At 37.5% G+C, this 25,882-nt stretch overlaps 1 protein-coding gene across 14 annotated transcripts in view; it reads left to right on the forward strand.

Annotated features, from left to right (window-relative positions):
* LOC148224898 (uncharacterized) overlaps positions 1–25,882 on the forward strand; it is a 384,098-nt gene that overhangs the window by 201,967 nt on the left and 156,249 nt on the right. For 11 of the 14 annotated variants that reach the window (XR_015801629.1, XR_015801636.1, XR_015801631.1 and 8 more), the window contains one exon: positions 4,029–4,098. The exons of the other annotated variants lie outside the window; for them this stretch is intronic. Coding sequence is in view for 3 of the 11 variants with exons in the window: in XM_088160067.1 (XP_088016193.1) it covers positions 4,029–4,098 (70 nt within the window). In the remaining 8 variants the exon portion in view is untranslated. The remainder of the gene's footprint in view (positions 1–4,028; positions 4,099–25,882) is intronic. 14 annotated transcript variants of the gene reach the window in all.

The raw sequence follows: 25,882 nt of genomic DNA on the forward strand, positions 1-25,882 counted from the left end.
GCTAGCAATAATATTTATTACATTTCAGATCATGGCAGTCTTATTTGGCTATTGTCAGCATTATATTAGAATACAGAAATTCAAACCTCCTGATTGCCTTGGGGACATCTTTTTACCTTCATCCTTACAACTGAGTGCTGCATTTTTACAGTGCTTGAGATTTCTCAGGCTTTTAAAGTGGAGTTTCCTCTGAGGTTTGCATTTTATTTTTTCCATCTCTTGAGTATGGTAGTGGTCAGATGGAGGATAATGAAGATTTGGCTGGAACATGATGTTGCTCAGAAAAAGACAAATAATGGGACATACTGGAGAAATTACAGACAACTAAGCAAAGTTTTTCACATAAGGTCATGCATCAACATGCAGAGTTTATTAATGAAATTTTGAAATTCATCTTAATTTTGCTTAACTTCTCTTAATGTCACCATGAGATCCATGTGATCAACACACCCTGCTTTCTTCCACTCTTCTTATTCATCATCATGACAATAACAATAACATTTTCTCTTTCTTACTGGATTAGAGGGAAAACAGCTTGATTCACATTTGTGTGGGTGAAGGGAAAGACAAGTCAGAGATGTGTTTTGCACAGGACTCTGGCTTCTGAGGTAGATCTGCAGTTTCTAATAGCTTTCATCACCAGGATATAAAACCTGAAGTTTTGATGTGACTTCTGTAAAGATTCTGAGTTTTCCACTTCGTATTTCCACCTTCTCTCCTGCAGTTTCATGGTTTCAGAGTGATAAGAACAACATTGCCATGTAGAGGAAGATGCCTCTATAGGGAGAGGCACAGAGATTTCATATCACATTGAGAGGTTTAAATATCAAGATGGAGACCTTGAAGTGGATAAATGTGGCAATTTGCTTCGTTAAGCAGATATTCTGTCATATTTTCCCTCATGTGGAGCTTTTTCAGGCCATATGGCCTAATTTCTAGGTCTGAGTTGCAGTAATGCAGTCTGGAGGTCACTAATGCAGGGATAACTGTATGGTGTGATTACTGTGCCAATTGCCACATAGCTGTGACTCCAAGAGAAAGGAGGGAGCAACGTGGCTATTTGGACACAGGGTAGCATCAAGGAATCAAATGGGATCTGGGAGCTATAGGCTCTTTTTGCCCAATATTTGTGTACCAGCTTGAAGGAATACTTGATTATAAGACAAATACTTGTGTTAAACTTATTTACTATATTTATATGGTACACCTACAGTTATTATGATAGAATATAAAAAAGTATTTGTCCTTTTTTAATTTCATTTTTTGTACATTTCTTAAAATTTCGTGTACAATTTATTTTTATTTTCTATTTTAAAAGGTACACTTTCTCATTTTAATTATGTAGGCCTTACATGTAAACCCATTTGGGGATGAAAATATTTTCTATTCTTGTTTTCCTGTTGAAAAATGTGATGCCTGAAACCTTAACTTTTAAACTATAAACTTTACTGAGAAGTTTCAGTTAGCTATAGTATTAATATATTTTTAAGATCCTTATGGCCATTGCAATGATTGGTTTGCATTTCAAAGTCAACAACATCCTTTCTCACTTTGTTTTCAAGAAGTTAAGCATGTTAAGATTTGTAAAACCTGGTCTGGATATTTACAGGTGTAAGGCACCAAGTGACTGAAGGAGACAACAATCTTTCATATGATCTAATATGCTGTAGTTGTTTATTTTTGATGGGTGCAGAGAAGGGGCAATTAATTAATTAATTAATTAATTGTAAGAATGTAGTGAGGGTTAGCAGAACTTGTAGAGTCCCATTCAGTGCAGCTGGGAGTCTTGATCAGGATGTTTTGACTCATTACTCTGGGCTTTCATCAGCTGATGAAAAAAAAAAAATTAGTTTCATCAGCTGATTAAGATCCAAGATAATGAATTGAAACATGCCAGAAGTAATTCCCTCCAGGACTGGAGAGAGAATGTTAAGTTGCTTGCACGTGTATATAGAAGAAACCACAAGAAGCATAGGCTCCTCAGTTTCATTTTAGATGGTGAAAAAGGTGAGAGCTTTACACATACATAAGAAATAAAAAAGTATCCCAAACTGGAGGACAGAGAAGACTATCATATTTTAAGCAGAATAGGAGAGGAAACAAGATAGGTAAAGAAACAATAAAAAAAATGCAAAGAATATTTCATGTGGCTCAACAAAGAAGTTAGGGAAATACAAATTTCAAGTATTTTGGGCTTATTGCTAAAGCGGAAAATACTCTTCAGAATGATTTTGGTCTTTTCTTTCTCTGCTTTTCAATAAATGTATATAAACCTAAAATCATAGAAGTTTTTTACAACTTTCTTGACTTCCTTTGAATGTTTACTATGTTGCTAAGCTTTGACAAAGGAGATCTTTCCATTCAGTTTGAAAACCCTTGTTGACAATATATACAAATGCCACTACATGTTTTCTTTTGGGAAACATTTGAAAGATTTCCTTGCTATATTTTTTAAAACACATTTTAAATGAGGGGTTTTGTTTGTTTGCATTCGGAGAGGTTGTGGTTTTAAGCTGAACAGCAGGCAGGAAGGGAGATAGAAAGGGACAAGCAGGACTTGTACTGGGGCTGTAGGCTGGCCAACAGTTCACTGCTCAGTTACAGTTAATGGGGTGAAAAGCTGTGATAAGGCATGTGATCAGAATAGTTAATGTACTGTTCCTTCAGATAGCTGAATTCAGGGCTTCCTAAATGTGGTTTATTATTACAGAAGTTGAAAAAGGAGTAGTCTCAGAATAGGAGACAAGTTTTTTTAACGTATCCACAGAAATGTCAGCATTATTTTAGCAAGTGATTCATAATATCTATAATACAAAATCTTGTATTTAGTATGTTGCATTTTATATAGTAACTGGCAAATTATAGTATAGCATAAACTGAAAGTTAAAGATTTGTATTGCATATCATGGCTGTGATCCCAGCGTCCTTAAACCACAAAGACTGGAAGTATGTAGCAATTTTAAATGCAAGTCTCTTTTACCAGAAAAGTGGCTGAATTCTTACATGTATGATTAAGGATCACTTCTCCCTGCAGAATGCAGCTGATCTTCATGTTTCTAAAATAATCTTCTTGCTGGAACACTTTGTTACAATTGCATACAAGGTTTTGGAAAAAGGCAAAGTGCTGCAGAGCTGAAAACATTTATTTTTTCACTTGTCTCCCTACAGATATATCTTTCCTGTAACAATTTCTAAACTATCAGCTTCTCCAGGCAATATCAGTAGGTATATTAGAAAGCAGGAACTACTACTATTGTGCAATTTACAATGTGCAATTGAAGCGGAGCAATTGTCATACAATCTATAAAGACTAATAAACATCTTCAAAGAAGGTCTTAATTGCTGCATGATTTACTACATGAAGAATACCTTCTCTTTTGTGTTTGGAAGTATTTTGCTGCAGGAGAAACCTTTTTAGCCAGGCTTTTATAGGCCAGTCTTTGCTTTGGTAGCATGCATTTACTAGCTGTATAATTGGTGGCACAGTTCTTCTATCATAAACATTGTTATCAGTTAATTAAACTTGAAATAGAGCTTTGTTCCACAACATGTTTTGTCAGATTGTTTTCCTTATTTATTTATCATCATAAAATTTTATTTTATGACTGGCAGCTTCTCAACCCTCCAATAATAATATAAATCAAAACAAGATTTTAGTCTTCATGCAATTTCCTTTTGGTCTCAAAATATGAAACCAGATGTTTTGGGCATGCTAAAGATGCTTTTCATCTTTTTTTAGATTCTTTCAATGCAGTCAAAGTAAATGCATTTTTAAAACCAACTTATGAAAGTTAAATTTCCTTTGTTCGCCTGGGTGTAGTCTGGTTTGCATTGATGCAGCAGCAATGAGAAACCTTCCAGATAACACACAGAATGCCATTGAAGAATTACACATGTGTGTCTCAAACCTCAGACAGCGCAGGAACTGTATTAATAGCAGATCAGTATATTTATATTATAGTTTAAAACATTATGAACTCCTTTTCTTTTATTCTCTCTTTTTTTTTTCTTTTTTTTTTTCTTTTAAGGGCTTAGCAAACATTTAAAGGAAAGTTGGACTACAGGACATCTCCATGTGTATCCTGCAGTCTGTATACAGTAAGTGCTAACCTACAATATTTGTTCACATATCTAGCAGCTTTCTTTCTAAGTTGAAACAGATTTTTTATGATGCCCTAACGAATTGTCATCAGTATTTCCTTTTAGCAGTGAATCCTTTTTCAGTAGACATTAGATCTAGGCCTAAGGCTATTACTAAAGGACCTAAACATTCCCAGGTGGGCTCCTCTTCAATAATAACAGAAGCCTTGAAGGGATTTACTGATACTGAAAAGAATAAGAAGTAATAAACAGGAACTGGAGCAAAGTGGGACAGTTGTTATGAACATTTGCATGCCAGTCGTCAGAACTCTCCATCCTATCAAAATAATTCTGGCTTCTTACACCTGAAAGCAAACAGAAAGCCTTTGGCAGGCTTGTGCACAGTGGTGTGTACAGGGGTGATTTGGGGTTTTTTGCCTGCCTTACAAGCAGGGACTGCAAAAGGACTTCTCTGCATCAGCCTCCACCCCTCAACTCAGTGCAAGAAGGGAGCAGACATTTCCCATTAACCCTGCTCTGGTCTCAGGCATTAGGCAAATCATAAGTTTTACAGTGAGACAATATTCTCAACCCCACAAAACTGTAAGTGAATCTGAGTGCTGCACAAATTGCAGAAGAGATGCACATTTGCCTGGTTGAGGCATCTGTTAATTCTCTGAGGCTTGTTTATTCAGAAAAAAATAAGTTGAGGCGTAGACATGTTACTGGAAAAGAGTAGAAAAACGGAGCCTGAAAAATGAAATTGAGATAAATATTATCACTCCAGCTGGTCATTTTATTTGCTTGTTCAGATTTTCTGTTTTCATTTCTGGTGAACTTTCATTTGTTTCTCTTGCTTTTGATTTCAAATGTGTACCTGAAAACGACATATGAAATTTACTGCAAATGAAATTTAGTGCAGAAATTTGCTGCATAAACGAGGTGTTTTTACTGTTGTGAAAGTGGATTCTTACTTCAGTCTTATTCCTGTCTGTACTTTTGAATGGTAAAAGATAATGAGGAGCTGGGTCTAGAGTAAAAGAGAGTGAGTTTCCAAATAAGATCTAACCAGAGGAGACAAAAAACAATGCACAAGTGTTGGGGGTGGAGAAAATTTGGTCAGGAGGGAGAGGCTGTCTGGAAGAAATATTTTTCTTTGAGTTGGAAGAAATAGGAGGCGGAAGAGAACGAGCAGATAATCATCATATTTTTAAGTGTTCTGTTCTTCAAGATATGAGATGAAAGGTCTCAGTGACTAAAGCAAAAGCACAGAAATGCAGCTTGCTGGGAGTGACTTAATTAACTGGAATAAAATAAAGTGGAAGAGAAGGTAAATGTAGATGGACAGTAGTTTTTCTAAGAGGTTTGATTTTCAGTGCTTTTATATAAAGAATGACATCCAAATAAAACACTAGTTTGTGACTCTCACTTTTGTACAAAGCTCTACTACCATGATATTCTCCCCTCTAAGAGTCATATGGCCACTGAGTTGTTATTTATTTAGAGAAATGTTTGTGAGGAAGAAATTGGGAAGAGGCATAACAAGGAGAGTTTAAGTAAAACATATTTATGAATGCAATCTTGGATGATTTCAAGAAGACTGTACAGACAGTAGATACTTACTGGCTTCTGGCATTTCTTTTCAATGAAGGAATGTGTCCATAGAAATGGCTGGAAATGAGAAAAACCCTTCATTACCTAGGTCTGTATGAAGCTTCAGCTATTTAAGCATGAACTGCAGGACAGGACCAGTTCATCTACCCTTAGAACAGCTAGAAATACTTCCTTGCTTATTTTGCTGTTTCCCTCAAGAAAATAACTGCCTTAGGTATCATGATATTGTAAAATGAGTAGGCAGCTTCACTGGCCATATAACTTCAAACTTTTTATCCATCTTTCTTCATTCCACTTCTTTGTTGTCCCATGCAGTTTCAACTATTGCAAAGAAGCCACAAACATGATTGTAACAAAGATTGTAGATATGAGAAATTCCTCTTTACCCATGTTAATATGGAAAGATATTTAGATATATAGGATGTCTTCTATGGGCTCTACTTACAGCCTTTTTTAAAACTATGAAATAAGAAGCAAAGAATATTTTTGCATGGGTTGAATTGCAACTTTTTGTATACATCACCAAGCTTTCCTTGTAGGAGTGGTTACTTCCTGATTCATTTTGCAGGGTGGCTTCTACTACCCCTTATCCTGTCCTCCTGAATTCACTGCAAAACCCCCATGCATTTATTTTGGCCAGTAAATGGCATCGTACTCTGACCCCATGTTGTGGTATGCAGACTAACCAAGTGCAACTTTACTTTTGGCCATTGGTGTAAAGAAGTAGGGAAGATGTGTATGGGCTAGAGCCATTGAATACCTGCAAAACTTCAGAAAGCGTATACTTAGTTTATGAAATGTTCCACTAAAGTCTTGCTAAATACACACTGTTAAGATTTGACATTAACCACCTTCATTCATCACAATAAACACACAAATTTTCCACTTGAAGTATCAAATCTTATTTTTTAATAAGAAACAACTATGTTTATCACAGCTTTCTGAATTCACTGCTCAGATATCAGACTAGATTCATAATGTTTTGATGTTGTCCAGAAGATGTATGTTTTCTTTCTCTAGTCCTTTTCTCTTCCACTTTGCAAGAGTCAAATAAGACTTAACAAATACCTCCTGCCATGTGGTGGTAGGTCAGATACCTGTGTTATATAAATCTTTATGCTGAGAGTTTATGACATTTTAAACTTAGAGCTTCATTCAACTTGACGGTTTTGGCAGCAGCCAATTATAACATTAGACAGTTCACAGAACTTAACCTAAGACCTAAAATTATATAATTTTTGTAATGACTGATTTGCACCTCTTCCAGTTCATTTAGAGCAATTCAGTTCAAAAGTCTTACCCTTCTTAATCACTCCCTTTTAATTCAAAACTCCGATGTCTCTCTTTATTTTTCTACTGTATCTACTTATTAAAAATTACCAATTAAAAAAAAAAGTAAAAACCACTAGACTTGCAGGAGCTATGTGATTGGCCATGTACATCCTCATGGAACAAAAAGAATGGAAAATTGTTGCTGCTGCTCAAGAGGCCAAAGAATGAAAAGCATTTTTGACTATACTATATTATTTAAAACTATGATGAGAGAGTTATTGCAATTGTGCATTCTCAGCATGATAATTTCAGAAATTTCAGAAGATAAAAGATGAAGTTTGATGCTATGTAGAGCTCCATAGTGAAAACCTGAGCACTGGATGGTGCCTAGGCTTTTCCTCAAGGTATAATATTCTCGTTTTCCTCTATCCTTTTAGAGACTCAGTGGCTCTAAAAGGCTGTGATAGACAAGAAGTCAAGATAAACAAAGCAGAAGTTTGCAAGTCATTCAGAGTTGATCATCCCCTAAAGTGCTCCTGACAAAAGTAAATGGGAGAGGAAGGTCTGGGAGGGAATGTAAATAAAAGAAACAAATTTTCTGAAACCACAGAAACACTAAAACAGAAAATAAAGGATTTGTTTAAAATTTTGAGGTAAAACCAGTTGGAAAGACCAAGCCACAGAAGAAATGGGGACAGAACAAGACATGCAGCTCATTGAAATTTGGAGCAGCAGCAAAAGATGAAGAGAGAAAAATATGTACACCCCAAATTAGAAGATACAGCAGCCAGAAAATATTTCTGTGTATACCACTATAGGTTTATCTAACCCTCTCTTCTGAAACTTAAAATCACTTCTCCCTTTCTGAATAGTGCCCAGCCAGATTCTGCTGTAATAGACAGAGCTAATTCCAGTAACCTGATTTTTAAACCAGCTTTATCCTGAACAATTTATAAAGCAATGAATAGCTTTGCTATAAGATAAGTTGCATGGAAAAGAAGACAGAGGTAGCTTGTTAGCAGGATAGAAGGAGTTGTAACGCTTTACATTCAAAAGTATCAGCTTGATAGCACTTGCTTGTCAAATATGCTTCGATAGGATTTGAAACCTAGCTTGAACATCAGCAGCACACAGTTGGACAGATCTTGGTTAAAATACATTGCATCTTGTTTAAAATAATGCAGAGTCTCAAGTACCTGGGAGTCATACTGAGGAGAGAGAACCCCCCCCTTGTTAAATATTTACCACTTGAGTTTTGAACATCTGCAATTAGCTAAGAATGGTGATGTCAGTAGACACTTCCCAAGGTTAGCTGCCTCGATATTTGTACAGATCTAATCTGAAGTCTTTTCTTGAGAAGAGGAACATATCCAAACTCAACAAATTGTCATTGACAAATGACCATAGCAGTCTAAGGATAAAAGAAGGGCAAGTATTCAATAAAGAAAAAGAACATGAACATTAACAGAATAAACCTGACCTATTTAGTGTGTTTAACCCTCCGTAATTTTTCAAACTAGGATTATTTATTAGCAAGTAAAACTCAAGATATTTGAATAGTTCTCAGGATTTAGACAACAGAAAGCTGTAATTTAAGTGCATGAAAGTTTTTCTGTTATCTATAGGTTAAGTTGGAGTTTTTTGCCTCTGAAAGGGTGAGGAAGGCTCTGTGCAGCATTAGGATCTGATGCTTTCTGGGTGACATGCTGCTCTGTGTCAAATGGCTCAATTAGCGAGTCAGTTACACCAGTTTGGCAACCCTACACTTTATTATGGAAGGGACAATGCCAAACTGCCCCAGCCTTATGGGCCCTATTGCCCTGAACAGAGAGCCAGGACACATGAATATGAGGGGAAAAAGAGGATTTTATCACTGCCTGTTAGCAAGAGGCTCAGAGTAGGTACAGAGGGCACGTTGTGAGAAACTGGTCTCTGGAGGACTCACCAGCTCGTCTGGAAGGAAGGGGCTGCCAAACAGCCATGGCCATGAGGTGTTAAACAAGGCAGGACAAAGAGACAATGATTCCACTCCCCACAAAAACAAACCTGGAAGCCTAACAATGAGATTCAGTTTTTCAATAACTTCTAGCTAGAGCCCTTCATTGCAGCAGAAAACTAGATGAAGAAATCTAATTGATTGAAATGAGCTGACATAACCACGCAGCTCATCCTCTGAGGTCAGTCTACGGACTACCGTGTTTATTTCTCAACAGAAGAAAATTAGACTACTGTTTTCTGATGCCAGTTCACTGGTAAACCAGATGTAGGCAAACAAGAGAAATGAGAAGTCTAGATGGTGTACGGGGTGTAGCTCTATTTTGGATAGTTCTAGAATACAAACTTCCCGCTTAGTTACCAAGCCTGCTATAAGGAACATACACAGAGAGGCTTCATCTGTTTGGAGGCAAACTAATGGAGCCTGTTGCCCATTTCTGTAATTTACAGAATTGTTCAAAATACTCATAATGGAATAGTTTTATGATTTTGGCAATCATTCAATATTCAATATAGACTTTTTTTTCCTTTAATGCCAATCTTTTTATTTTTCTCTTTTTTAAAACTTGTTAAACATATATAAAATTTTAATATATTTACCCTATTAAGGTAACCTGTTTAAATCTGCTCTCTAGAATGAAATTGAACAGGAAAAAAAAAAAAAGAAACAGGAAAAAAAAAAGTATAAAAAAGGAAAAATGTGTTCACTTCATTTTTTGTGAAAAACATTTTTTGCCAGATTCCTTAGAGAGTGCGCTGGATACTAATCAAACAAATGCTCATATATGTCTTCATGTTATTAAATGCATATAAATTTATTTTTAAAAAGATTCTTAGAAATCATCAATTTTTAATCAAATTTTCAGCCATTTCACTAACAATATTTTCCTATACTACGTATGAAAAGCCTGTATCTCAGAATGTCATGCAGAATTTTTTGTTTGTAATAAGTGTTTGTAATATAAATCTCCAAATTTTAAATGTCAAAAGGGGTGATGATTTCATTAATGACTGCACCAAACTGCCCATTGACTCTATTTACAGAACACTAAGTCTATAGAACCCAGTATCTGTGGATGAAATGTTGAAAAGAAGGCAGATTTAATTGTCTTTTCTTTCAGTGTTGACTGTTTACTTTCTGTTCACTGAAGCTCAGAGTAGTTAGCAGTCTATGTAAATATGCATTTATTCTAAGGCTCATATTTAATACAGTTTAAAAAAACCCTCCAATCTGCATCTACAGTATATTCAGTAGAAAGTAGAGTTATTGAACAGTAGCGTGGTAAGTAATGATATTCAAAAATTTTTTCCCCAGCTATCAATTTTTAAGAAAAAAGAAAGGAAATCCATATATTGTGCTAGTGACAAAACAATATGCAGTCATTTCAGGGGGGAGGGTCTCTTTATTAGAAAGAAACATACTTTAATTAGAAGAAATATGTTAATTTCAATAGCATATTCTTCATATCTCTGCCCCTAAAAATCTTTGCACACACCTACATTCTTTTTATGGACAGTACAAAGGAGGATAATAGATGCCTATAAAAGTAACTAGTGAAATTCTGCATTAGGATAATCTGTCACCCATTTCCATTTTTTCTGAAGAAAGCAAGCATAATCAAAAGCCTAAATGACAAAGAGTTGACAGTAAGATTCTGTAGTAAATGATTCCAGAGTCGCTGGCCTGCGGAGATGCTGAAGAAGTCCCCAGCAGACCTGATTAATTCCAGTTTCTCCAGCTGCCAGGGGAGCAGAGGCTAAGCAGTTTCACAGAGAGGAGCCTATTACCACTACTAGGCTGAAATAGATCTAATCAACTCACAGCCGCTCAAAAGAAAACTTTACAGGTTTAGCTCACTAAGGCAGCGCTTTAAAATGATGACTACAAAGGATCATGGGAGTCTGAAAGCATTTAGTCTTTATTGCAGCTCAAGGAAATTTTCTGCTGTGGTTAGGCCATGCTAATTTACTGAACATGACAATGCCTCCCAGATTGTATGACATCATTTCAATAACGGCTCTCGTCCTCTTAGTTAAATATTTCTACTACTACTTTTTAAATTCTGAATACTTCATTTATTGGAATGCCATCTATCTTAGTATTAATTAGGTTTACCATTCCAAATCTATGGGCTAGCCTGCTTTATCATTCAGTTTGAATGATGATGCTGCATAATTTGCCACGGCACTGTCAGAAAAATTGTTTTTATATTAATTTATTTTTATTATTTTCATAGAAAGAACCTCTAGAAGTACTCTGTATTTCAGCCATAAATTTTATATCAATTGTGCACTGCTTCAAACAGTGCACAAGCTTCACAATTAATAATTTGAGTGATTTTAAGAACAAAAATTTCAACAGTATGAGTATTATTTATTTTGACTGACAATAATTATACATTTTTTAAAAACCCTTCAAAACTTTTATTCCTTTTTTTTCATTTTTTTTTCATTTGTTGTTGAGGGGTTTTTTTAAGACCTTCAGTCCCCAGGGAGAATGTTTAACAATGAAATACAGATGTAAATTTTTAGATTAAGAAAATAATGCCATCAACTCTTTCACAGTACTCAATTGAAAAACCTTCCTTAACAGAAAAAGTCTGCTTTTTAAAAAACAATCAATGTTTAGAAACTCCAAGCATAAGTAATTGCACGGCAAAATACTCTAAAGATGTAACGCAATCCAAGCACAGTTTGCAATGCAGTTCTTTAATGACTGCTAATACATTATTATTTGATCAGTCTACCAACTGATTTAAAGAAGAAGCACACAGCAGTATTTGGAAAAAATAAGTTACTTGTGACCTGATGGGGAAAAGAGACAGTGAAAAAGCAGCAGTGAATCATGTTGTGGAGGCTGGCTTCCAGGGCTGCGAGCCGAGAGGTTGCTGGAAGCTGCCACTGGCCTAAATACAGCCCAACTCACTCTGCTGCTCCCGGGGTTCCAGCTGCCCTGTACGTGGCTGCTTTTGTGAAATGAGCTGTGCATTTGCAATTCGTGGCACAGTGGAAAAGTGCTGTGTGTTGGGAATAGCACCATTTGCATGCATTTTAGTGTGAGGTTAAAAGGCAGTGGAGACTGAGCTCATGTATCCCAGGAACACAATGGCTGAGGTTTTAACATCTCACACCAGCAAAGGTCCCTGGGAAAACTGCTAGAAACAGAACAAAACTTGTCTGTTTTACAGCATTTACTTCATACAGGAAACATATCCAATGTATCTTTCCACCAGTATAAAAAATCAGACATTTTTTATCTACTACTAGATCTTTTTTTATCAACTACCAGGTCTTTTTTTTTATTGCAAACATAGAACTTCTGGGAGTTAACTAGAGAAATTAAAAAAAACTTCAATAACCAGTGATCCACTGCTCAATAGATATATGAGGAATACCAAAAGGGAGAGAGAAGGATTTATTCCACACAGCTTCTTGCATGTCTTTTGAAACTATTTAAATAAATTACTAGAAAATGAGGACTGGATACTGGTTTAAAGCAGCAGTTTAAGTAATTTCTAGAATAGAAGGAAGAAACCTAAAGTTTCCTTTATGGCTCATTCTTTTTCCCATAACTGTTCTGGAAATTGCAGAGAAAAGTATGTTGTACTGGGCATTCTGGACACTGAGCTGCAGAGGAAAAGGGAGAGAAGACAGGAACACAACACAGGAATTTTTTCAGCATCCAGAAAATTTAAAATGAGAAATGTTGGAGCCCTGTGAATACCAAAGGGTGAGCTGTCTATTTGTAATTTGGAGAGAGTCAAGTAATTTAGCCAGGAGTGAGAACTGCAAGACTTTCAGTGTCCTCAGCTGAGTTGGTTGACCTGGGTCGGTGCGCTGTAAAAGCTGGAATGAACAAGAACAAACAATAGGAGACACAAGGCAGGAAGAGGCTTGGGATATGCACTGAATAAGAATTTCCAGCATTCATGAATGAAGGTAAACACAGTGAGATGAAAATATTACCCACCTGGAACAGCCTGTCCGTTTTTCACGTTACTGAGGTTATGAGAATATTAAAACAGTGGGGTAAGAGTTAGTTTGGATTTTCTCTGTTCTACTTCAATCAAGAAACAGATAACAATTGGGAACAGAACTATCATTTTTGCACTTTATGAATCCTTGCTGATGGTAAATTCCTTTTCATAAGTTGTTAATTGATACAGGCCTTCTCTGAGTTCCCTGAGAAGTAATTCCAGTTGAAGCTACAGAGTGAGGAGAATGCTTTGAGAATTCATATTTTTCTTTTATTAGTGGCCTCTCAAAAGCACATATTGCTGAACTAGATTACTAACATAATATTTCTCCTGTCTAGGGAAGGCTGTTTCTTCTCTGCTCACTGGAGAGCTGTAACTGAAGGGAATCAATACTCATGCTGCTCATACATGCACACTCTCAAGTAAAGATTCGTATGTTTTGGACCACAGCACTCCAAAGATTTCCATCTACTTCTAGCATTGCAGCTGTCATTCTCTTGCTCCCTAATTTTAGAGGTCTAAGTCAAAGTTCATTAATGTCAACAGAAAGTTTCCCGTTCATTTTAATGGCCTTTGATCAGGCCCCAGAGAGGACCATCACCAAAGGAGTTGGTGCTGGCTTAGAGAAAATATGGGCAGGGGACGTTGCCACAAGAGAGCTGCCTGTTTGAGAGCACCTGGCATCATGTCCTTTTCTACTAAAGCATGTGAACTACAATGAAGAGAAGAAAATATTTTAAAACTCGATTTACTACAGCCAAAGTTGATAACTGGTCGAAGGTGCTAGAAAGGCAGCAGGTCCCCAGGTCTGGGATTCACTGCTGGGGAGGCTGTCAGGGTGGACCTGTCAGCCAGGAGCTGTCCCACCTTTGGTCATGCCAGTTCTGATCTGAAGCTGACCTTGGAGGACAAGCCCCAGGAGGAGGGATGTCCACCGAGTGCAATGGGTGGTGGGCTAAGCAGCACTGTGCCCATTTTTGATACTCTCTGCAGAGCGACACCTTGTTTATTATGCGTGTTGTGATGTTGCTAATGTGTATCCAGTGTCTCCAATCAATGTCATACATAGCACAATAGCTCGGGAACCAATAGAGCTGTCAACGAAGGAAGTGGTAATGGATCACAATGGGAATTTCAATGCACAACAGGATCCATTACTGGAATGGTAATGGCCAGGATGAAGGTGGAACAACAAATGTCAAATACAAATAGATGTGTGCATGGGCGCATGTGTGTGTATACATTTATATTTATATAACATTCATAAACACTTTTGTGTCCATATACATACACACATATATAGATTCTCAAAATACTTTGTGCATTGTTTATAAGGTACATGTTAATTTACCTCAGCCAGCAAATTTTATTCTACAGGTTTTTTTTTTTTTTTTTTCCTGACAATGTTATGATATTATCAGTGGATAGGTAAATGATCTATTATATGGTGGGAAGATTTTGATGGGTTTTTAAGGGATTGGTCTGTATGTATGAGAACAGGGAAAATGTTGAAGGAGGGAAATATAGGACATGAGCATTTTGAACATGAAAACTAAAACATGGCAATGAAAGTATAGGAAAAAACATGTTCCAAAAAAATGGAATGTGGATGACCAATCCAAAAGTTCTGTTTCCTAACATATATAAAATATATTAGAAAACATCTTGCTTCTCTTTTCTTTTAGTGCCCCTTATGGAGGCTTCCAACTGAGAATAACACAATAATGTATCTACCATCCATCTGTCAAGGTTCTTACACTGGCACCCATCATTGTGGAATCAGAATGCTAATACTAAATAGAAAATTATGCTTTTCCCACAGAATCACTCAAAACACCACAAAATAAACTTTTCTATCACCCTTGAATATCCTATTTGATTTTATCTTTGTATCTTCTCTGTAAGGTAGATTTTTCTATACTGATTTCACACTATTTAATACATACATTAAACATTTTTTCAACCTGCTATTACGAACACATTCTTTTGGTACTAATTGCACATAATAAACACATTAGATGGGATAACACTATATAGCCTTATTATCTTACATTTCATTTTGACACCACTCATTACCTAAGAACAGCACAACAAACACAGTTAAGTGTTTAAGACATTCAGAAAACCCAGGTGCTGCACAAAGTGTTACCAGACAATACAAAGGTTCTCCTTTCCTATGTAAGGCCCCAGAGCTGGAACATGTGAAGGGATTTCTGTATGAGCATTACGTCTCCATACAGGTTCTGCAGTCTTTCAAGGGGCTATAAAACAAAGCCAAAACAGATACCAGAAGTAGATCTTGGGTCTGTTTTAAAAGGCACTTTCCACTAGTTAATGCTGTCTCACCAATGAAGCTCGAGCTAATATGCCAATTTGTGTCATTACAGATCATAAGCAATTTTCACAAGACTATGGGTGTTAATTCCTTTCTCCTGGTTAAGACCCTCCTTGAGCAATTATAGTCTGCCTGCTTGACTTCCCCTGCAGCTTCAGCTCTCTAATATGCTCTTCTCTCTTTCTTATCCTCCAGTCTGTGGTGCTGAAACCTGCCAGATACTGTGAGGCTTCACAATTTATCACAATGCTTCACTACCATGCACATGGTTTAAACACCAGTATTGTGCATTACTGCAAAGAATATCACTTTTCTGATTCTCCTCCTAGTTACCAGGTGAAGGACTGTGAAATTTGGTAAATTTTATAAGGACTTGAGTGGGAAAATTCAGTCCTTTACAAGGAATAATAAACGCACTTAGGTGCTATGGACCTTAAAACCTTGTTCTTAAGAACATAAAGCGTGGATTGGTATCAAGTTAAGCTGAAGAATATTGTCAAGTTTTGAAAGAGGAGTAAAAGATAATAAGCATCTGAGTACAATACATGTATTTAGAACTCATGGTGCTGTTGCATTTCTGGTTTACTCTCAGTTTCCAGTTTCTGCTCCCAGATTTCCACATTTCCCTAATTGAAATGGAATATGCTAGCTAGCAATTGCCACCTTTTTTTTCTTTTTCATTTGTGAAAAATGAGAGGAAGAAAATCAAATTAAGAAAATACAATGTCTTGGAAAAGCCACTTAATATTGGAGAGCCCATCAGAAAAAGTTGTCTAGATCAAATACAGTCTGCCCTAGAAGAAAACATAGAAGTCCATTTTTTAGCAAGCTGAACATTCATAAATAGAAAAGCCAGGGATCATCACAGCCAGCAAAAAAACTCCCAATACCTAAAGCCAGCCAGCAGCAATAGAAGTCTTCAAGTAGCTTTTGTAGTCTTTGTTTCTTTTGTACCACAGAGAAAGAGCTGACATATGGCTCTGTCAAATGGCAGATCTGCTAGTCAGAACCCTCACAACCTCTGCATGTTGTGGTACAGGAGGATGACAAGTTTGGTTGTTAGAGGTAATCATATCAACATGGTAGACATATTTATGTTAGGCTTTTCACTCAGTCTTGCACATAATAGATTTACTGAAGTACAGCAATAGAAAGTACCTGTGACACACCTTGGATAGATTCAAAGTACTTAACTGATCTCACAAATATTGCTGTAAATGGTGTACTTCTATCTAAGTCTCACAAAGATAAGCTGTGACCATTTACTATTTAACATCTTATCAACTACCGGGGAGAAAACATGGACTGGTGATTGACAAAGTTTGCAGATTACACAAAGATTGGAGGAGAGGTAAATGATGATAAGAGTACAGCATTATTCCTTAGAGAGATTAGAACCCCTTGGGAAACCCAACCTCAGTTCAAACGAAATGCATTTCACTGCTGCATACCTCTGTAAAGAAAAAGTTTGGGTGTGATTTTAGGACGGGGAATTCTATTCTGAGAAAAAATTACATCAAGAAAGACTTTGTCCACAGTGGGGAATCACCAGACAGCAGCTTTTCCATACAGCACTGTGGTTAGAAATCTTAATAAATAAACAAGGAATCATCTCTATTAATCATTAAAACAAGATCACCGCAAGTGATCATGGACAAAGCTGTGAAAATTTTAGTTCCTCCATATCCATAATCTGAGTTGCTTTGAGTAGTCACAAGTGACATGATATGTTTCTATCTGCATAAGTACCATAAGAAATTAAGTTTTCTTATGGGAATACTCAGGACCATGAGTTTGGAGTGCACACTCTGAGGAAATTCACCAAAACAGGTTTAAATGTGCTGTTCTGAAGACCATGCCTGTTCCTCTTCTACTCCAGAACTTGCTCTCCCAACACCTTATTAGATAGTCAGTGCAAAAGGAAGACAAAACCAGAAGGGAATTAAGTTTTCAAAAGCATACACATAGTCACATAACATTTGTACTATTTTCCCCTCTTGATTAAAAAGTTAGTGAACAACACTTCATCTTTTTAACTACAGCTAGATACTTAAGTTGCCTTGCAGATACAGCAAGATACAGCAAGAATAATTCTATTTATTTCAGGTATTAAGTGTCTATCACTTTGATAACTAAGCATCTACCTGAATATTACACTTCATAATATTGAAAGAACATAGAAATGTTGCGGCACAATCTGTCTGTATTTACTCTATGGCAGCTTAATCACTGATTAAATACTAGTAACAATATGAAGATTGACGTATGAGCCACAGGAGAAAGAAAAGTTAACTGCACAAAGGTGAATTGCTCTAAGTGAAAATTGTTTCTGCCCCATTTACAGCATGAGCTTCATCCAGGAAACTAGATTTCTCTTTTGAGTTGTCCCCTTAAACTCCACAGAACTGATCAAGTGTGAATGGTGAACCATGATTTTGTTAGCAGTACCTCTGCTGACAGCCAGAAAAATCAGATGTTATGCTTCAAAGTACTACCCAATATTAAAAATCAGAGTTCTGAGTGGAAAGAAGATGATGCTTACCCACAAGGTAAAGATTTAACTTTGACTGTCTCTGAGTTTACATAATTGGAAGGACATGGGGTTTTCATGAAGCCTTGCAAATTCTGTCAGAACAACACACACTTGGACATTTGGACTTCATCTTCACACAGTGCACGTCATTTAAAAATATATTGTTTCTCCCAAAATGCCCACTATTTAAATCTAATCAATGGATCTGATAAAGATCTAAAATATTAAAATGTGGAATTATGGTTCCATAGAATCCCATAGAAAAAAGGAAAACACATTACTAACATTAGGTTTACACTGGTTTCTGTGAATGTTGACAAAAGTACAGGTTGGTGTCATCCTGGAATTGATATTGGTAGGAATTTCTGACAGGTAGAAGGGGCAGATAAGTATATAAATAAATGCACAGTTTCAGGGCAAGAATAGAACCAAATTAAGTTGTTCTGAAAATTAACCAATAATTTTCAACAGATCAAGTTCTTCTGTGATATACATTTAAGAATTAAACTTAAATTAGCTCTTTAAAGTGGCCATGTGATTTAATTATTCAAAATGTACACAAATTTAATGAGTTTTTAAATATTAAAACTATTCTCTATTGTCACCACTGTGAGCTCTTAATTTACAGAGCAATTAAGTCAGGACCCTCATTTATCAGTACATGTGCGTTTGCTGAAAACATAGTCAGTTTTTATTAATTGATGCTATAGAAATACTGAGGTAAAATTAATGTGTGTGCTTCAGAGGTCATGCTGGCGATAGTAGGTAGCTAGCAAGGAGCAAGACGTGAGAGAAATAAGTAACTGCTGTTCCCTGATTACACTAGAGATAGCTGAAATATTAAGTGGCACAATGGGCACTATGCTTAGCCAAAATGCTTGCAAACAAATGCCCCCTGAGTTTTCTCTGGCAAGCATCTGTCATGGCAGTAGCTGTGAAATAGGGAAACTTCAAAGCTTTAGTTTCTGATTATTAGCAGTGTGTGTAGTGTAATGTTCTTACATTTTTATGTAAACTCAGCGTTGATGAGCTGAGAGGGTAGAATTAAAAAATACTTCAGCTTGCCTTTGTTCTTTGGGACATGGCTGACAAGAATGTTATCAGGCAGGAGTCTCCCGAGTGTCTATCAACCGGTGAATTACAGGGAGTATGGGGCCAAATTTGCAAAAGAATCAGGTGAATAGCTACAGAATTGGAACACACTTTTTCATGCATTTTCCCTGCCCCCACTGGTACATCTACAAAAGCTCTGTGATGGCACAAAAAGTGACTAGAAAGTAGGTTAGGCATATATATGAGCTGGAAGCTCAGAGATTTTGGGAGAGCACTGGTGGGCCACAGAGTGTCACCTCCTTTGTCGCTCACACTGTTGGAATATCCTGAGACCATCCCTTACATCTTCTCTACCACCCCATTACTCTTTGACCAGTCAATAATGATTTATGTACGACATATATAACACCACTCAAAATAAGAGATGCAATATTGAAAAAAAAGAGATGAACCCATAGAATTATAGAATCATTAAGGCTGTAAATCCAGCCAGACCCTCCTGCTTTGGGTAGTTGCATACGACACATAAACTTTAAAATTTGATGTTTAAAAATGTAAACAATACTGTTATTTGGAGTGTCTTCCCTAAAGGAAATTCAGAGTGGAAGGCCTGTGTTCCCCCTGCAATCCTTCTCATGGAAAAGCAATGCTTCAACTGGATAACTGCTACTCAAATGCCATCCTGTCCGGTGCTCCATGACTGTATCACACCTTGTTCCATAGTCTGTGTGAAAAGGTGGGAGAGGTGAGAAACTTCCACTTCCTTAAGACCTCTGGTTAGGACACATTTTCCTGCAAATCCTGGCAGCTTTTTGAAAAACTTCTGGTCTTCTTTTTGATCGCAAAAAAATTTCAAGGGACCGGAGAGACACAATTCACCTTTTAAGAAACCGAGCAATTTGTCTTTCTTATGCCATGTTCTGTTAGAATATTTCCTTTTTAGTTATTTTTTTTTAGATGATTTGTCTTACATTGGGGTAGTAGGTCAATTGATCTGTGATTCTTCAGGTTGCCCATGTGCCTTTTTGAAGATTTTATGAAACATTATGGCCATTTTTATGAAAGAACATATTTTTCCAAATTGAACATTTTAATGTTTATTTGGAACTTCAACAATGGACAATCCTAGCTATTTTTTTTCTTTGTCAATTTCTTTAAGATTCTTTTCTTTTGACAACTTGATCTCTGATACCGCCTTGTGTTTATTATCTGCAAATAATTGGCTTAGAGAAAGGCATCTCCATAGTGAATGCAGATGCAAAGAAATTGCTTCATTTTTATGCAATATTCTTAATTGTTCTCTTTATCTTTAGTGGTCCAGTGTCTGACCAAACCATTTGCAAGCTCTTTGAAATTGTCTATGGACCACTGCATGTGTGTGGGGGAGGGATAGAAAGGATGTACTTATAATTCAGAGCTGGGAGAGTAGTATGGAATCTCTCTTTCTGATTATTTACCAACCACCTTCTCCAACTATTTTGCCTCCTGTTAATTCACTCCTCAACCTGTTTACTTTTCATTTGAAATATGTGGTCAATGGGCTGCTGCTGATATAGGGATGAGATATGATCCTTTCAATCTTCCCATTTATTTGGGGAGCCAAATATACATTGCCCATAAATAATTTCCGATAAAGTGGTTTTAATTGCTCCTGCAGTTTTCCCTGACATGCAGTATTCTATTGAGACCAATGCTAGATCATTTCTGATTTGGAAATGCATCCGTCTTAATGTTACTGTGTACCTTGCTTCATTCTTGCATTTGTGTATGTCATAGCTCCTGTATCTTGATCTATCCTGTATGTATAGTTTTAGCCCAGAAAAACGAACTCTTAGCTGCCCTGCTGCTAAGAGAGGGACAAGCAGTAGTTTGACACTTCCTACCGAAATGGTCTCACAGTCAGCTGGTAGAGATCCTAGTCTTATTAAGCATACAAAAATCTTTGCTAATTCTTTAATTCTTTGCTTATTCTCAGTCAGAGATCAAGACACACTGTGCTAAGGGATGTAGAGACTAAAATATGGAGAGAGGGAAAAAAAAGGAAACAAACAAACAAAAAAATTAAGCTAAATATCATGGTCCCCTCCCAGTCCCAAGAATTTTATACTTGTTTTAAAGTATCTTCATCCCCTTTTCCTCACTATTGATCTGACTGGTTTGAGTCTGGACAAAGCCACAACAGAGGACTATGGACACTGTATTCCTAAAGCTGTCTAAAATATTCAGCTTGGATTTAGGAGATTAGACAGTACAGATCTTCTTCAAGGCTATCACATTCAACAAATCACACCTTTCATTTAATACACATTGCATGAAATCTCGACCTTACTTATACCTAAATTTCCCCCTTAAGCTTTGCATTTCAGACTGTCTCATGGAATTTCAAATCTTCATCATAAACTCTGAGCAAAAGTGTTCTCTCAAAAGTGTACTGGTATGTAGATGTCAGGCCACTTTTAAACAGCAAGTGACATACCTCTAACCAATAATTTAAGAGATGGTCGTCTGCACAGATGCCTTCATGCCTCAGTGCACATGATGTCTTAATAGAACTCATATCCAAAATGAGTGTCTGAACCGGGTGTGGAGCCAAATCATTCCCTGATGATTCCTGCAGCCTACAAAGACTACAGGTAAAACAGGACACATAGCAAATGTCACAGAAACAGAGCTTGCTATTTCAAGGAGCTCATGGGTTCAGAAGGACTGGTAAGGGAGAAAGACACAGAGTTGACATGATTAGTTCAAGACTGTGCAGTGGCCCTGTGGCAGATCCAAGCAGGCAGGAATGCTATGAACCAGGTCACGGCAACCTGCACCTCACACACTGCCTTTCCAGGCACTGAAATCTCTCTGCCATTAAAAATAAAGTTCACTGCACACGTCATTAGCATGCTCCATTTACTAAGGATTTTCCTCGGTGAAAATAATGTTGGTGCAAATAGAAGGAAAGATTAAATGGCTTTGGATGGATTTGGCACCTACTTTTCACTGTTAGTCTCTATTTCTTTGATCTGTGGTGCATTAACAAAGATGCGCAAACATTCAGCCTCTAGGCCTAATGGAAAACAGGGGGCTACACAACAGTGATGTTGCTTATCTCTGTGACCCCTAAAGAATATGACATCTCACTGCAATATATACTTCCCCATCTGCTCCAAGCTGGATGGTACCCTCCTCCTCATGACATCTTTCACTGCAACCAAGTTCCTGACTAAAGAAATAAAGTGACTCCATCCATTCCCAGCAGTTAAGGTTAAAGAGATGCACTCGGTTCTAAATCTCAGCTGCTAACGCTCTCTTGACCTTTGACTCGCCTTAGCATGGCGAAGTTTGATGGGCCCATGCCAAGTCGTCTTCTGTAACCCATGAGTTGGTTAATATACTCCCATTTCTCATTCAGACAGCCAACAGAGGCAAAAAAGGCAGCAGGGCAACAAATGCTGTCTCCTGCAAATGCTCTGTAATAAATTGTTCTTTCAGTAGTGCAGAAGACAGATTTTTCTTTCTTTTGCTTCTTTCCTCCTTTTGCACAGAAGTCACCAATGGAAAGCTGGCTTTCCCACCTGGCCCCAGCTGACTGTGCCCATAAATTTGCCTATGCAATGCCTGTTTACGGGTCGCTGCTGGAACACGGAGACGGGTGCATTTTCTAAGCACTGGGTAGATAATCACAGTAATTGATGTTTGGAGCTGCTCACTCCTAGGAGCATAGGGTCTCTTTCTCCCAGTGAGGCCCTGCTCCATGTTATCAGTCCAGCCCATAATTAAATATCACTCTTTTACAATATGTTTCAGGTTCCTTAATGAGTCTAAAGCAGAAATAGTCACCTCTTTCCCCTTTGAGCTTTATTTGCTTGTTATTAAACAATGTTATTGAGCTGCCTTCTTTCTCTGTGTTGCCAAACCTGCATCATTTCCGTTTTATAATTGCACAATTAGAGTCAGTGCTTTGCTTTCATACATCAGCAGGACCAGAGAGAGAGAGAGAAAGAGGAAAAAAATCAGGTGTTCACAGACAACTCAAATGCATCTTATTTTCATTAACTACCAGATTTTGCAAAATGGGAAGCTATTTATCATGATCTGTTTTCTACCACCAGCCACCCCCACCACCCCACTCTGGTGACTTTCACTATGACCTTGTGCTGTATTGTTAAGGGTCCAATTTGCTCATTGTTACTTGCCTGCATAATTCTATGCACCTCCCCCACCATCTTTTTTTTCCCAAGCAAAATCCAGTCATTTATATTCTGAGACTAAATGGTATTCCTCCTCCTCTACAGCCTCCCCCAAAAAAGGGAAAAAAAAATAAAGCCCTAGCAAGCTGTATAACACTAGTAATTCCTTCTAACAAATTTCCACAGATGCCCCCCTCCTTACACACATGCACACACTCTCTCTCTCTCTCTCTCACACACATACTCGCTCTCACATGCACACCCTTAAGCTGCTCTAAGCAGTGTATTAAGTAGCTGAAGAAAATCCATTCACATTCTGCTGTGTCGCTTTCTTCTCAAGTCATGAACCCATCACAGACTTTTTCTAGCTGTAGGTTGCCACGGTGAAGATTTACAATGCCAGTTATTCATACATCTGCCTTCTCTTTTTTCCCCCCTTATTCTTAAATCCCTTGGGCGAGGGCAACCTTGATACTGAGACTCGTAAAATTCATGCAGGCTTATCATCCTTGGTGAAGGCTTCAGGCATGCATTACCGTATCCAACTGCCTGCTCACCGCCATGACAGAACTGGGCCTATAGCTTTTATTTCTAACAGGGGAAAAATCTAGTAATGTGGTAAAGACAAAAAAAAAAAAAAAAAAAAAAGCTTAAATGTGTTGAGGAAGAAAACAATAGCCAGCATTATCAATTTCTCTTAATGAGATAAATTTCTTTTTTTTATTCTACTCCCTAGAGTAGCTAAATTTGAAACCTGTTTGGTTTTTTGTTGTTGTTTTTTTTTGTTAAAGCACCATTTCATTTGTGTGGAATAGTGTTCAGAAAGTCCAATCACAGAGCAGTGGGGAAGTACAGTACTAATACAGCCTCTGAACTCCACATCAAAGTAATGAATACAACAAATCTGGAATGAATTTTAAATGTAAATTTTAAAGCCTTTTCCTGATTTTTTTTCTTTATTTTTAAAGACTTGACATAAAAAGAAATATTTTCTTGAAAGGAGGTGGAGGGGAGATGAATGCATTGATTTTGCAAAATAAAAACAAAAACTTGAAAGCAGAAGAAGCCAAACAAATTGAAAGTGTTCAGTTACAAAGTCAGAGGTCAAACATGAAGTCTGCCAAAATTCTAATCACCGTGATTATAAGTTTGATATAACCATCATTTGCTAGAACATTAATCACATTTGTATATGTATCTGTTCTTTTCTGAGGATTACTGCTACAGAGTATTAGGGAATCCTCTATAGGGAGTTCAGGTGTGAAAATCAGAGGGGTTTTTCCAGAGGGGTTTTTTTTCTGTATTTTCCAAAAGCCACAATCATGCTAAAACCACCCAAACTTTCAAGAAAACAGATTGCTGGATTATGTGCTTAAAGACTTGCACAACTCTTCTGCTTTTTTTCCATGAATATGTGCAGTTCTAAGTCTATTGTTTCATTTTACTATGCTTTGAAATTGGTCATGATTTTAGGAAGCCGTAGTGCATCTGAACTATGAGCATCCTAAAAAAAAATCTTTCAACACACTTATGCCCGTCCAAGTGAAGTCAACATAGCTAGAATGAGTGAGAGTTACAGTGAAAAAATATGAAGATGGAGTACTGCCTTCAGAAGATGCCTGGGTGTGTGGCAGACTTTTACTGGAAAATTGTGACTTGTAGCTTCAGAAAGAAGTAGTTTTGAAGACACAAGATTATTCAAAGAGAAATGAAACCTCATGTCCTTTGAGAAGTCGCACCCCATTATCCTCATCCTTCTTTCCCCTTTTGCGTTTTATTGTTGCTTTAAATGTTTCAAAACTGTTTCAGCCATTATGCTGTCAAAAGTGTCTTTTCAATCTCAGATCCATATCTTCTGACATCCAAAGACAGCTACAACAGAAAAGAAGACTTGTGTTGATGTTACTCAGTCAGCATTAAGTTGTCACAAGTGCTGTCTCACTTCATCTTGGTAGTGAAGCTTAGAGCCCACTCATATCACCATCTGCCTGCACAGAGGTAACATCCCGTTTGCATGATGAAGCACTATTTACAGGGCTCCACTCTCAGGTCCACAGGGCTCTGACAGCAGCACATCCTACTCAGCGTGCCACCTAGAATCACCTGGAAGAAGCATTTCTCAGTGAAAAAGCAAGATTTCTAATGCTTCGAGTCAGAGACACAAAAAACGTTGTTATGTCTCTGCTAATGCAGTTCTTCTTCCGCTTTGATTGGTCTCTGTAATTACTGTAACTACCTCAGGGCCACTCATCTTTCCTGGCCAGGGTAGTGCTTTTTGGCCATCTCTTTCCCACAGAAGGGAGCACTCCACGGTGCACCCCAAGTGGGAGTTCACTTGCCTTATGTAGCAACCCCAGGGTAGGGAGAGGAGTTCTGTTCATCCAATATACCTTATGCTGATTTACACTAGGGAATGTCTAGCCACAAGTGCAGGTCTTTGCATGAGGACATTCCCTGTTCCCATAGCAAACATGCTGCTGTTGGGGTCTCTGCACTCCAGGTGTGCAATATGAGCTCAAGCAGTTTGAAGGGATGGAGATGAACCTCCACTACCTGCAGGAGAGAAGGCTTCTGCTTTTTCTTAGAGAGGTATCTACTGGCATCCTGATTCCACCAGGCTTCTTTCTGATGCCCTTTTATAGGTCAATGGGCTCAGAGGGTCATCAAGTCCAATCCCTTTGCACACAGGATACTATGGAATCAATGCATCTAGTAAAGCAACCCTCTCGTTTTTCACAGGCTTCCCAGAAACCTGCCCTGAGCTTGAGACTAAGTAAAGAGACTGAAAGTTGGAAGAAGGAAGGAAGGAAGGAAGGAAGGAAGGAAGGAAGGAAGGAAGGAA

This window comes from Sturnus vulgaris, chromosome 2 (genome assembly GCF_052056855.1).
Source record: "Sturnus vulgaris isolate bStuVul1 chromosome 2, bStuVul1.hap1, whole genome shotgun sequence".
NCBI classification, from domain to species: Eukaryota; Metazoa; Chordata; class Aves; order Passeriformes; family Sturnidae; genus Sturnus; species Sturnus vulgaris.